General features: G+C 43.8%; 1 protein-coding gene across 3 annotated transcripts; it reads right to left on the bottom strand.

Moving 5' to 3' along the window:
* Positions 1-64: 64 nt before the first annotated feature.
* Positions 65-14,915, bottom strand: LOC137800563 (monocarboxylate transporter 1-like). Of its 3 annotated transcripts, none has more exons than XM_068597808.1 (5): positions 14,653-14,915; positions 7,182-7,461; positions 2,347-2,490; positions 1,013-1,855; positions 65-506 (listed from the first exon to the last, which is right to left on the bottom strand). In XM_068597808.1, the coding sequence occupies exons 2-5, from the start codon at positions 7,387-7,389 to the stop codon at positions 208-210; spliced, it is 1,494 nt and encodes a 497-aa protein (XP_068453909.1). In that variant the 5' UTR covers positions 7,390-7,461; positions 14,653-14,915; the 3' UTR covers positions 65-207. The 3 variants fall into 3 exon arrangements, with proteins under 3 accessions (XP_068453909.1, XP_068453908.1, XP_068453907.1); XM_068597807.1 differs by having other exon boundaries at positions 14,726-14,915; XM_068597806.1 differs by lacking the exon at positions 14,653-14,915 and adding an exon at positions 10,391-10,708.
* Between the last annotated feature and the right edge of the window lie 208 nt (positions 14,916-15,123).

Genomic DNA, 15,123 nt, shown 5'->3' with positions numbered 1-15,123 from the left:
CTCCTGGAGGACTTGAGCTAAGGAAAGGCACGCCACATACCAACAACCAGAGGTACCAAGGCAGTAAAAAGAACGTTTTTATTGACGATAAAAGTACGTTTCTATGGCTTCGGGGTCGTGTGCGCGGATCTATTAAGACGACGTGTGGTTGTTGCAACGCTTGTGTGTTTTTGTGACGCGTGTGTGTGTCCTTCGTGAGTCTGTCGTCTACACCGTGTCCTCGTCCATCCGAGCCACTTCCTCCAGCGTGGCGGCGGTCGGTTCGGCGTTCTGCTTCTCTCCCGCCTCCTCGGCGGCCGATTTCGACGGCGAGGGCGGCGCCAGCATGGCGGTTCGCTCCTCCTTGGTTTCCTCCCTCCGTTTCCTCGCGTTGTTCTTCTTCTCTCGCGCCAGCAGGCGGTAGTTGATGCCCATCCCCAGAAAGAGGATGACACTTGCGACGATGAGGATGATGCCGGAGGAGATGTAGGTGTAGTCGTAGTGCTGGTAGTAGTTATAGAAACTACCTGAACGTGGACAAAAAGAGAGAAACGACTCAGATTTAACAATTATTTTGACCCTTTTTTTCAGTGGATGTGTGTGTGTGTGTGTGTGTGTGTGTGTGTGTGTGTGTGTGTGAGAGAGAGTTGAAGGTCAGAGGTGGGATAGTAAAATAAACATATGTTTCCACAATATTATCTGCCACTGCAAGTATTTAACAGCCAGTTGGTTGCGTTTTGGTCGCTTTTATAATTTTCTTTTCTTTTCGTGTAGCAAATTGCTTTGTTGTGTATTTATTTATATAAATAAAATAAAAATATATATATTTATTTATTTTATTTATATAAATAAAAAATTTATATAAATAAAAAAATTATTTATATAAATAAAAAAGGGTCAAAAATTTAAAAAAAAAATATATATATATATATATAAATATATATATATATATTTTTTTTTTTTTTTAAAAAAGGAGGAGTTGGTGCTATCTAAATACAACCTTCCAGCCCTCCCATCGTCGCGGGTGTTGTACCTGTTAGCGGCGGGCCCAACAGCACCGGGCCGCACTCCACGATGGTGACCAGGCCCACGGCGGAGGAGAACCTCTGCGCCCCCACCAGGTCCATCAGCGTCTCGAACAGCACCGAGCTCAGCCAGCCGAACGCGAAACCAAAGAAGATGGCGTAGATGACGAACCCCGTGTAGTCCGACGACAGCGGCGCAAACACGTGGCACACGCCGTTGTAGAGGACGGCGGCGGCGAAGAAGTACTGGATCCGGGGCCGGACCCACTTGGTGTTGGCCAGCATGCCCATGGAGGGCCGGGCGAACATGTCCACGAACGCCAACACCGACAGCAGGAACGCCGCCTTTTCCTTGCTGATGTCTTTGCTCTTGGCGTAGTTGGACAGGAAGACGAGCGGAGCGAAGAGGCCGAAGAACATGATGACGTTGCCGAACAGGTAGAGCAGGAAGCCGCGGTGCTTGAACAGCGTCAGGTCGATGAAGGAGTTGAGGGTCTGCAGGACGGTCTTCTTGGCCTGCGGCTGCACCACGTCCCCCGCCGCCGCCGCCGCCTTCTCCGGCGCCGCCTTGACCGCGTCCGCCTCCGCGTCGGGTTCGGCCGGCGGCGCGTTGGGCTTGAGCGGCCGCATCAGGGCGCCGGCGACGCAGCAGTTGAGCAGGAGTCCTCCCAGGATGAGGAAGCTGCCTCGCCAGCCGAAGGCGTCGTACAGCCAGGAGTTGAGGGGCGCCAGCGTGGACAGGAACACGGGGCTGCCCGCCATCGCGATGCCGTTGGCGATGGGACGCCGCTTGTAGAAGTATTTACCGATCATGGTGAGGGCTGGATTCAAGTTGAATGCCAGTCCCAGACCTGGAGAGAGAGAAGGATGGGAGGAGGAAACAGATGAGACATTAGCAGAGGATGACAAAATGGCAAACAATACAGCCCACAAGTGAGAAGAAATGATTTATTTTCAGCATGTAGAACAGGATATGTGGGGAAAAGCAGAAGAGCACATGCATAAAAGTACAATATATTATATAAAAACAGCTCATCAGTTGCAAAAAACTATTCTGTGCCTAAAATATATGAAAAATCGAGAAATCACAATACCGATCAATGGACTAAAAAGCTGCAAGACATCACCATGAGGAAGTAAAATAGCTCAAGACATTTGATGAACAGATAATTGTTTGCAGGAGAAGAGTTGTGTGAAGTTTCAGTTGAAGCTAAACAAACTTAAAACTCCATGTGACACAAACACCAGAGCATCCAGTAACAATGAAGTCATTTCCACAACTCCAGGACCAGTTCAACTCTTCATAAGGTGCGTTCATGTTGGACGTGAGTAAAACTCTGACCTCCCACTACTCCGATGAAGAAGTAGAGCTGCGCCACCGTGTTGCAGAACGACGCCCCGATGAGCCCCGAGCCGGCCAGACAGCCGCCGACTAAGATGATCGGTCGACTGCCGAACTTGTTCACCAGGATGCTGCTGATCGGCCCTGAGGAGAGACGAGGGAGAAGCAGAGGTGATATAAAGCACAGGTGCACTATAGTGAATGAGACAAAAGCATTAGATAATAAATTAGATGATCGAAAGAAAATTATTCTGCAACTATTTGGACATTTTGCTCAAACATCTGCAGCTTCAAAGTGGATCCAAGTGGGGAAATGTTCTGCGTCACGGTCGTGAATACATTGTGCAGAGTGTCACAATTAATCAATTAATCTGCATATTAATCAATAAAGAAAATAAGCATTTCTTGCACGAGAAACGCCGTCACAATGTAATTACAGCAGCTCACCAAGAGGTGGTGCTGTGGTGGAGGAAACGAAAGAGAGACAAAAGAGATTGTGTAACCACAGTAGTTGCATGGATGTTACATGGAGGAAGAGGGGAGGGAAGGAGGGAGGAAAGGAGGTAAGGGTGAAAGGGTGAGCAGAGGGAGTCAGGCAGTGTGAGGTTATGGCATGACACACATTGGAGTGGGAGGTGATGAAGGAAAGGAGATAAGTGAGCAGACAAGGAAGAAAGGAGGAGATTATAAAGTAGAAGCAGAAGAGAGAATACAAATTAATCAAGCTTTATTATTAAAGTCCCTTTTGTAAAATATAAATGCGCTTTAAAAGCAAATCGACAAAACAATAAAGTTTTGTCAATACAATCAAAGAACAAAAGCATATTGATCACCAATAAAATGCCATAAACCAAATAAGAAATAATAGAATAAGCACAAATACAACATAACACATAAGTGTTTATAAACATCAATTATAGGAAAACTAAGATGTAGACAAACACCAAAAGAAAATATTAATGATGTCTGAAGATGCGGTCGCTCAATCATCAGGACCAGTCTGCCCTCAGATGGCATCCATTACATCACAACCAGCATGAGGAGGGGAGGGGGGGCTTCACACACACACACACACACACACACACACACACACACACACACACACACACACACACACACACACACACACACACACACACACACTTCGCCCTTGAAACTTGGCAGCTGACCGCTCTGGATGCACGAGCCTTCACCCCCTCACTTTGGGCTGTGATGGGTCGCGAGTTTCCATGTTGCGGTCGAGCCGCAGATAAAAGAGATAAAAGGGCCGAGGATCCACCAGAACACACACATGACACACACACACACGGCCATGAATCTGAGCTGCTTCTGGAGCGTCGATGAATGAATCTGCATCCACTCGACGCTCACGCATACACAAACAAACCAGCAGTGACACTCTTTGTTGCTGCATGGCGCAACACAAAGAGAGCAGCGTCCTCCTCGGTGTTACATAAACGGCCCGTTGTTCCACCTCCCTCCATCTCCCCGTGAGAGGAAGGAAGGACAGCGAGTGGAGGACAGACGAGGCCTCAGCTTCCCTCTGACGCAGCATCCACAAGTGATTCGCCAGTGAACCCATCTGTGACGAGATGTTCCTCCGTCTAATTTTAGCTTTTCGCTTCCTCTCACGGCGCAAAGTGTGTAGATTTGATTTTATATCACAATCTGGTCTTTGTTCATTTCAGTAAGCCATTCATTACAGAGCAAATGTTCAGATTTAATGGCCGACTAAATAAAGAGGGAGAGCTGGTGTCGAGTGCATTAAAAGGAGTAGTTTGACATTTTGGTAAAAAAAAAATGCAATAAAATGGTTGAAAACCAGCAAAGCACAGGGTTTAAACGCTGTTAAACATTCAAACCCCTCTTTAAACTGTATGTTGCTTTCATTCAAACATGGGATTCAGTATAACATTTAAACGTACACAAGGAGTTTTATCTTTTGAAAAGACAGACTGACATTTTGAGATGGATTGAGCGAAACTTCCTCGGAGAAGGTGGAGAGTTATAAAACTTAATGTCTCTCAAGACGCCTGTTCAGGAAGGAAACTGTTCTGGAGCTTCATTATTTATTATAACACCTTTACTGCATCTTCATAGGAGACTTTATGGCAGCACAGTTGCACTGAGTCTATACTGCGCTCCTGGACGCCAACCCTTGACAATAATTTCCCTTCATAGTATTTATTCTTTTGCTAAATCGGCTTAAATCTCAACTCTCCTTCTTAAGATGAATCATATCACTGTCCTGTAATCCGGAGCCTTTATTGCATTAAAACAAGCCGATGTGCAATCATGCAAAACATTCACACACACACACTCACTTTTTCCTTCGGGCAACGGCTCTTTTGCCCTCCGTACAAAAACGAAGAAATCCCACAGATCATAGGAGATATCAGGACTCAGGCTGTGAGGCTGTGTGTAGCGTGTGTTTGTAATTCCACCGCACACTGAAAGCTACGGCCATAAGACGAGTGACGAGCTATTAAAAGTGACTATAATGCACCTGAGAATGATGAAACTCCTAAAAAATGTTACGATACAGCACAGTATCGCGATATTTTGCGTGGCGACATTGTATCAATACACGGAAGCCGAGTATCGATCTTTTCTGTAATCAATTCTAAAGGTTTTTGGTCGTGACATGATAAAATCAATGTATTTTTTGTTCATAAAGCTTTCCTTTGGGGACAATTTGCGGTTGAAAAAAAACAACCTGAATGAATCGCAATACTCGATACATCGCAGTATCGTGATAATATCGTGATAATATCGTATCGTGGGACCTCTGGTGATTCCCACCCCTTAAAACTAATAAACAAGTGGAGGTGAAAGAAACCTCCTCTTCCCTCCTGCAGAGCTCGTTCACACTCATCCAGCCAGAATAAACTAGTGTGTGTGATTATTTGTGGACGTCATGTGTAACTAGTGAGTAATGTGGTTAAGACCATTCACAGCCTCCTACTTCTTCTTCTTCTCACAGCTCAAGCCAGCATCATGACGTCAGTAACTGGTGAGCTGGCTGATTTTTTTATTTTTTTTTAAACTGGAGAAGAAAACGGCACAAAAAGAAACTACTTCAACATCTGGCTGCTGTTACGCAACTTCACTCTTCCCCTCAGTTTCCCCCTCGGCAGTTTTCTCTCCTAAATGCCGAAACCTGCAGTTTGCTGGCACGCAGCTCTGAAGAGGATGAACGAGTGGATGGAAGGAACGGACGCCACTTTTAGATGTAAACTGAGACCGAGAGAGCAAACAAGAGGATGGCGTCTCGCTTTTAAGGCGTGCTGGTTACCAAATACTCTGGGGGAGAGAGGGAGAAAGAGTGTTTGAAGAAGGAGGGAACTCGCTTTGTGTCAGGAGACAGAAAGAAAGAAACCTGATCTGAAACCAGAGCAGAGTTTTGGGGCTCTTCGTAAAACCTCTCTTTACATGCTTATTAAAAAGGCTGCTGTGGGTAAAGAGGTACTTAAACATACACACTTATGACTGTCATGTGATGAAACCATCAATGCTGCTGTTCATTTTGCTATTTCAGGAGTTTAAATTGAATTAATCTGCAATCTGCCGTTTGAGTCAGACCTGAACCTCGCGAGGCCAGAGCTCGGTTAAAGTCGACCGGTTTGGACTAATCTATTGCGTCATGAAATTGATATGAAAGAAGAATGTTAACTTTTAATCAGAGGCCACACAGAGGTCACAGAGCAACTCCTGCATTCCTCCTGTACAACTCCAATACTTTAAAAAAAAACAACTGAAAATAAAAAGTTTTGCAACTATGACTTCAACTGAATGTTTTGTATTTGAATTAAAAACTAAAAATTGCTGCAATAACATGAGAAAGCACTCGTGCAGACACAACAGGATATTTTTAAGAGGTGCATGATCCAGTGGACTCGTCCTAATCAGAGAGAAGTTTCTAGTTAGTCTGGTTCAGTTTCACAGCGCACAAATTAAAGAGGACCAAATAACAACTGACTTTTTAAACGTCACTGTTTTTCTGGACTTCAGCATTTTCTGTCTGCTCTCTCCGGCCCAGATGTCAAGTAAACATCAGATTTCTGCAGAGGTCCGAGTCGGTCCTCTCCCACTCATGTCTACCTGTTTACCCGTTTCGACAATAACACAACTGATATCTTTGCTTTATGACAACACCTTGCATGCAAAACTAATTATATTCCCGTCTTTTCCCGTACTTTGTTTAGAGTGAAGCAAATATTAGCACGCTGACACACTACTTTAAGATGGTGAAGGATGATGTTTTTGTGCATGCCAACTAGTTATATAAGTGATATTCACCAATGGAGAAACTCCATATAAAGATATGTAAGAGCCATTTTCATACAGCATTCCTCTGCTTGCAATCCCTATTTAATCATTTGTAGATGTCACTATTATTGTAGTTATGCTTTCTCCTTTAAACCCTGCGATATAAATTATTTTGTTCATTAATTCAATGTCTTTTTCTTCTTGTTTGTCTCAAGCAGCTTCAGCTGGATGACAGTAAGAAAGAAACATGCGCGCCTTGTTTTCTTATCTTGTTTGCAATCATTCCAGAAAATCCATTTCTCACGTTGTCCTCGTCTTTCCCTTGAGCAATAAGTGTTATTCAAGCTGTGGCTGGATGAGAGGAAGCGTTAGCAGAGAAAGAAAAGAGGTTCGAGCAGCCAAATATTGTCGGCCATTGACCGGTTTTTACGTCAAAACAATTTAGTTTCCCGTTTACAGAGCTGTGGCTGTGTATCAAACATGTCATCTAGAAAAATAGAATTAGAGGAATAAAGAAAGTGTTTGCTTCTTGAGAAGAGTAAAACACACACACGCGCATTACTCACCTCCAGCATACATGACAGCCAGCATGATGGAGGAGATCCAGGACACCTGGCTAGGTGTGGCACTGAAGATGACCTCTATCTCCTTGAAGAACACAGTGATGGACTTGGGGAAGGCGTAGGAGAAGCCGATGGAGATGAAGGCGCCGAGTACCACCGCCCAGCCCCAGCCTCCTTCAGGAGGGGTGTACACCGGAGGCGCCGGAGGCATGTCTGCTCAGGACGAGGGAAGAACGAGGGAAGAACAAGCCGGACCAGATGCACAGAGACCAGGACTCTGCACCTGTTGGGCAAACAGAGAACGCAGGTGGTGTAAGATAGATGCTGCTTCACAGCATTTTTATCTAATTTGCTGCCAGATGAAATATGTCGGGATGAAGAAGGCGCGAGGGAGGACATGAGTGAAGAGCTGGAAAAGCTGCACATGGGAAAATATGGAGGGAGGGAAACAAAATATTTATGTTTGTAATATTTTTCTTAAGTGCTGCCATGGTGAGAAAGAGCATCTCTGCCGGGCCTCGCGCCAAAATAGCAGCAGAAGATAAAGCAGCCGGCACATTTATCTTATTGAACGGTAGAGAAAGATGGAAACTTTGGTGCAAAAGGATGTAGTCTGGAGCCGGTGAAGCATACTGAACATTTGATCATGGTGTCTTTTGCCATTTTAACCAGTGCAAGCGCAGCAAACCACAGAAGGGACGGGGCAACGTGTCGACAAATACGTTCATTTACACAGAAGTGTGTGTGCTTGTTGCGTGGCCACACCTGGTCGGAGCATGCATGCCCCCGGGTGGACGAGCTGCAGTTAAAAACCTCGCCCACCAGCCTGAAGCGTGGACGAGGCCCAACAACATGGAGCTCTGAGAGCTCTGCAGAGTGAGAACTATCACTACGGTATAACTGGAGATATGCATTTGGACTCTGTCAGTAACTTCAAATTGATTTTCTAAATGCGTCTCCATTGTCCTCATGTTAAAAGCAATGTGTGCACCGCTGCTGTTTTAATAGCGTATTTGTTTTTTAAGAGAAGATGATTGAATAAAATATTGAAATTAGAGTCATACAACTTTTTGATATTTATTTGTGTTGTATTAATTGTTTTACTCATCAAAAATGAACCTGTTTTAGTATAATTATTATTTTTTAAATATAATACTGTAATAATTATAATTTTTGGAATAAACTATAAATTAGTTGTGGGGTTAATAAAAAATCTAAACATTAATTGTGAGGTGCAGCCTAAAACCAGTCTACTTTCGTAATGCTGCAGGAAGGAAACATGCAAAACAGGTTTACAACAGCCTGGAAAGTCCCTCAATCGACAGTGCAGATAGATTTATTTGAATATAAAACACATTAAAAAGGTGCAATGAAGCCATCTTAATGTTGTAAAGGCCAAAGTGACATCTTCAAATGTCTTGTTTTGTCCAAAACCCACATATTCAGGTTACTACCACATAGAGAAAAGCAGCAAATGCACCAGATTTAGAAGCTGGAACCAGAGACTGTTGAGTAATTTGACTGAAAAATTAAATCAAAAACAGTTTAACAGACTAAATATTTAAGCTCTGCTCAGAAGACACACTACTTCTCACAGGTAAATAAATACCTGCTTGTGAGTCGATCAACGTCCAGAAAGGAACCTGATGAACCGGATTCATTATAATGATGAAAGAACTAAGCAAACCCGATCGTACTACTCTGGAGGAAGTTGTCTCTTATTAGCAGTTTGGTAGTAAAGTGAACGAGAAGCAACATTTGAGTAAACATTTCAGAAACAAACACAGTACAATATATCCTTCAGTTGGCAGAACAGCTGGAAATCCCTCGGCTTCATCTCTGGACGTCCCGGTTTCCCATTTAGGCCGCACAGAACCGAGCTATTTAAGGACTGGCTGTCACATCAACTCTGCTGCCGTTTGGGCCGTTTACCTTAAATGGCCTCTGGATCACAAATCTGCAATCCCTCAGCAACTTATACTTGTACTAGATCTAAAGAAACGCTGAGTAATGCTGTCATAAATGAAGATACAAAGAGAGAGAGAAACAAAAGGACTGGCATTAGTCACATACCAATATGTCCTAAAACACTGCCAGAGGACGGACTACTTGTTACAGCTAATGAACAGCCAGACGTCTTGTTCTCCTCCGTGGCATTTAGCCCTGGTCATGCTGTAAACAACCACGCTCTGCCAATTAGTCCACCGTCAGCCCGAGACAGCACATTAACCAGTTAACTCAGCTCTGTGGTTCCCAAAGCATGCAGACTGTCGATGCTCATCACATGAACTGAAACCTTGTGGTTTTCACTTCTTCCTGCAGAGAAAAACTGGTCAAGCATAGTGAGACAAATGTGTTATTTCGCATGTGTTTGAATTACATCGATGCAGATCTTTCAGTTATGTTCTGCCTTCCGGGCAGTTTCAGTTGACGCCGGCACACAAAGTGATGTCTTTGTCATCCAGATTGAATCACTGGTCTGTTTAACCCACCTCTCAACCCCCAGAGCGGATGTTAGCTCATCGTTTAGTTTGTTGGGCGTGTGTGTGATGTCACTTGTGCGTGAGAGTTACTACGCAAACGCTCAAGCTTCTTATTGGACAGAGAAAGAGCTGGTGTACCGCACAAAATACACGAGAAAAGTATCGCAATACCCTGCCATTTCATTAGTACTTCAGAGTTCCTCCCGTCTCGGTAGGATATTAAAACGTATGAACACAATACGTTGCAATGATTCACTTCAACAAACGGATGAAGTCAACAAAACCAAACAGTTAGCACATCCGATGATGCGAACAAGCGGTTCCACTTCCTCATTACTTGTCTATTAGTGACAGTTGCCACACAGCACAGATCTAAACAGTAACGCCCAGGAAACAACTTCTACACCTTCAGTTGCCCGTCTGGTTGTGCATCCTGTGCAGTTACATGAGAATCAAACTACAGCAAACTGAGTGTGTGAGTGGGAACATGATGTTGTGTATTCATTCATAAGTAGATGTTACTGTTGATATTAGTGATAGAACAGAGAGTTTCAGGCCAGAATGGAAATCATATTCTGTCCTCTAAAATATAACAAAAGCAACTAACCAGCCACAAAATCTTCCATCCAACTAAAAGTCGTACTCAAACACTATGGCCTTTTATTTCTTACATCCTCAGAAAGTAAAGTATGTGTAATGAAAAGTTATGACTGACAAAGCCTTACTGACCTTCAAATGTAGCTTCAGAGTTGTTGGCAGCAGCTTTTCTTCCAGTGACCTCACCGACATGCAAGCATACTGTCACACGATTGTGCAAAAATCATCCTTCAAATTATCGCTGCTGCTCCGCTCGACTAAACCTTTGATTTGTTCCACCGGAGCAACAGTTTAAAAAAGGGGAAAAAACAAAAACTAGTGTGCTACTGATCAAGATTGAGTACAACGAGGAAACTATTAAAGCAAAAGCTGCAGCTCTCCTTTTGTTCCTCCTTCTCGCCTACAGTTGGTTCTCTAATCGCTTTGCCTGCAACGCGCTGAAGATCACACAAAGACTGTATTGTTTTGATTTCTTCTTCTTTTAAAAAAGAATTCCGGAAGACTGAAGTGCATCAGCAGTTCAATAAAACACTGCATTCGGTTGTTGCAGACAGAATGGTACATTTTTTACATATTTATAGAGCCGACAAACAATACAAAATAATAATAATTGTTCTCAACTCAACCTGCAACTGAGCCACAGAGGAAAAGTGTCTGACAAACTTAAAATGTTTTGTGATCGGAAAAAACGCGTTTAAAACAAATAATCTATAAAAATGGCACTAAATATGTCTAGACTAAAGCTGGTCTATGCAGTTACCAAGCTGTATGTATTAGGTGACACTGGCGTTTAATAAATGGAGAAACAAACACAGGATACTAAAAGTTGCAGCAATATTCTTGTTCCTCATTTTGTTGCGGCTCACAGAGCAATGTGCTCACTGTGCTCTAAACAGCAGCGTCACTGCTGGTCTCAGCGGCCTGATGATCACGCACACGTCACACGTCCTCGTTTCAGGTCACACAACGATGGAGGCAAAACACACTAACACAACGGCATTCATTTCACTTGTCATACGTCCTTGCCCTTTGTTTTATATGTGCCATAATGTGACAGATCAGAAAGATAACAGCTGCATGCAGTCATAAATCCAGCTGCAGAAAAAGATATTAAATGTGTCTCAAAGAGAGACGTGGGACTAAATGTTAATGCATGTGTCCCTATATTATTCACGACAAACAGAAATCAAAGGTTTTGTTAAAGCTTGCATGTTTCCTGTCAATCGAGAACGCCTCGTGAAGTATGTGCATGTTAGTGACACTAACTAGCAGAGATCACTGGCTTCTCCTTGATCATATTTTTTATGAAACCTCTTCCACTGTCAGCACTTCAGTGCAACCAAATCACCCATCATAAAAAAGGACACATCTACAATAAGTTCAACTTAAAAAAAAGCAACTTAACACTCATAAATATTATCACTGTTGGCGCCGCCAACACTCCTTTAGCTCAGTGTTTTACATCTGGCAGTCATACAAAACCCATAGAAGCAGAGTTAGAAATACAACTCTTAATTTATTGTCTACTCCGGCTGGCTACGCCGACCACAGTGCTTTCCTTTTCTTTCTTTTTGGCCGACATGTGAAGCAGGAACAGTGAGGTCAGTTCACCTGAGTCATTTGAGAATGAACCCATTGCAGTTCCTTTATTTCCATCCGCCAACAGATAAGGGTGCTGACATCCGTCAGAGACTGTCTTACTTGGGCCTGAGGCTTTTAGCATAATGCTGTACATGAAGCCATGAAGTGCATACTCAGGATCACTTTCACAGGCTGCAACAAGTCAACTGGAATTTTTGAAAAATCAGATGAAGACGAGAGATTTTCAACCATCCTATGAAGCCCACATTTGCTTAATTAGTAGACAAACATCTGAACGATTGCCCCTTAGAAATGTCAGGTCTGCTTCTGTTGACTCTGAATTAAAGGACACATTTACTGGATGTTATGAGTCTGCTGAATACATTCAGAGTTTTATATGTCAGACACAGACAGCAAACAGGCCAAGTGTAAGAAAGACAGAGAAGGAAATGTGATATTCAGTTCAGGGCCTGGACCTAATGGGAAGCGAGCTTCACCGATGGGACTCTCCATTTCTCCTGAGGTCCCAGTGCTCTGTACTGGAGCTTAGTTAGGTGTGTGTGTGTATTTGTCTGTGTGTGTAGGTGTGTGTGTCTGTGTGTGTCAGCAAAGCAGGACAACTTTTGAATGAGTTCTCAAAGAGGCCATTCATTCTGCAATAACAAACGCTGCCTTTACCAAACTGTGTCGAGGGGCTGGACATACTTAAAATGCATTAAACAAGAAATTATATTTACGTTCATGGAAATGTTAGAACTAATATGTGCAACAAAAAAAAGGTTTTACTTTTTCTAGTGTAACTGACTGGCTTAATAATTACTCCAGAACAAATACTAACACAACCATGATTCAGATCTTGTCTGGCCTCCTGGATTTCTACGTAGTGCACACAAAAGACAGGATACACTAGTAAACCTGTAATAACTGGGAAGGGAAAGGAAGCTAGTGAAGTAACATCCCTTTCCCGAATGAACGAGTCAAACTAAACCGTAATCATGACTCAGTGTTTTTTTTTTGACAGAGTCAGCAAGAAATCCTGAGGCCACTCCAGTTGCATGCACAAACAAGAATGTGCTTTTTTCCCAGCTTCAACCAGTTGGACCTGGCCTGTACATGCACTCGCTTCAGGATTTGTCAGGTCAGGGCTCTTCTAAAAAAGGGAAATGAATGTGAAAAGTCAAAAGGTTTGTTTTCAGGTATTCCCAACACTATATCAATTACACTTAATTTTCCAGATTTTGGAAAGTATGTTAACCGGGCCCTCCCAGCAACAGATGGTTCAAGTATATTATGCAACCACTCAGTCAAACAGAAACTATGGTTGGAGGGATTTTCTTTTCCCCGAATGAAATGAAAAATGATGTAAAATGGTGAAATGTGGCTAGTTGACTTTGGGATTTATAAGCCTACCAATGGGACCGGCAGAGACAACAACTTCAGGCCGAAGATTGCCACACATCTGGTTCTACTTCTTTCCTACTAATCTTTCCCACATTTCCTTCCTCCTGCGCACACACACACATATATATACAGTAAGAAAGAACAGCATCACACACCGCTGGCATGGCTCCACTTCTTTGCTCCTCTCCCTTTCTCTACCAGCATCAGGCTCAGCAGACATGCCTCATAAGCTTGATTTTATGCAGAATCTATTAAGTTTACCAACTCTAAAACACTACCATGTAATTCACTATTTCCCGCAGTAGATATCTGCCAACAATCACCCACAAACATCTAGTTATTTATATGAAAGCAAGTCATGAAGGTATGTGTCAAGAAGCATTTGATCTTTTCCAGGCATAGCAATAAATACTTTGCATAACAATAAAGATTGCACAGAGAGTCGAGTTTGGGTGCCAGGATATGACCTAGGTGGGAAAGTGCAATACAAAAACACAACTGCTTAGGTTTGTTGCAGCAATGAGACGATTTCCTGAGAATGGAAACTTTTTAAAATCCCTAGTCCATTACATCACACATATCTGGCTAATATAAAACAAGTTTGTAAACCCCAAGTGAGAAAAATTCAACATTAAGTCCTGCAGAGAAGAGCAGGGAGATTCAGGGGCCATTCATGCACTCACCAAAAGGAAACTTTTTGGAAAGCAGGGTGGATGTTAGCATGAATCCAGCTCCTGTGCTCGTTCTTCAGGCCACCCTGACGCCACACACACGTGGAAAATGACACGACAATCGCTTCACTTTGTTGTAAATATCCCTCATAAAGTCACAAAATTAAACAAACAAGCAGCTCCAGCTGACAATGGGGACTCCACTGGAAGCGGCGCGTGCGGCTCTCGTGTGATTTTTTTTCTTCCATTGAGCTCCTTTAAAAAAGAGCCAGCGTGTTAAACTCATTCAGCGGCGGGCCAGCGGTTAGGGTGCTCGAGGGTGAGCTCTCCTGGTCGGGTCTGGCTTCGTGCCGACCCCCCCGGAGCCAGACCCCTTAACCCCCCACGGAGCTGTCAAACAGACCGGCAGCATGCGGTGAGATGCGGACGGGGGGGGCGGGGGGGTCCAGCCTCTCGGTGTCCTCTCTCCCCTTGCGGGAGGCAGAAACAGCGGCGAGGATCACGCCACCGTGAATGAAACTTAATCACGTCAGTTGAAAGGTGTCCAATTAAATCTGCTCGGTGGTTAAGCTTGTTAACGTGGTAACGTAGTAACGTAACGCCCTGTCGTGGTTAATAAAAAAGGAAATACTAAACGACAACGGAGAGAGAGAGAGATGATACACGGGGCGGGAGCTAGCTAATTTACAACTTGAGCTAGTCAAGTTGAACACATCGAGATGTATAAGCCGAAACACATACCAAAAAAAAGAGCCGTTAAATTCAGCAGCGTCTTTGTCTCGACGGTTGGTCCGCCACACGCTCGCGCACTCACCGAGGCGGTGTTGAGGGGGGGTTCGGCTTTCTCCGGTGGTGACTCGGTTCGGCGGAGAGTCGGTTCGTGTCCTCCTCGCTCCTGGCAATGGCTTTAAACGTTGGTCCTCCAGCAGCTCTCCGGGTACCAACCAACCACCACCACCACCACCGCCGCACAGACTGGACAACTTCTGGGATGGGGATGATGACACTGCGAGCAGTGCGCATGCGCAATGGAGCGTGACCGGCAGCAGAGGAATCTGTTTAAAAAGCGCACGTGTCGGCGCCTCTTGAAAAGCCATTATAATTCAATAACACGAATACACCTGTGCTTTTTCCTGTTATGTCATAAAAATGTCACCATCATTCCTACAGAGTTGCTCGTCATTTTTATGAGACAGCAAAGGTTTAAGTTAC

Source organism: Clinocottus analis, unplaced genomic scaffold (genome assembly GCF_023055335.1).
Source record: "Clinocottus analis isolate CAN_PGR_092001 unplaced genomic scaffold, fCliAna1.0.p SCAF_4, whole genome shotgun sequence".
Classification (NCBI taxonomy): domain Eukaryota; kingdom Metazoa; phylum Chordata; class Actinopteri; order Perciformes; family Cottidae; genus Clinocottus; species Clinocottus analis.
The sequence above is the reverse complement of the archived record's forward strand: the minus strand, read 5'-3'. Positions and strand labels throughout refer to the sequence as shown.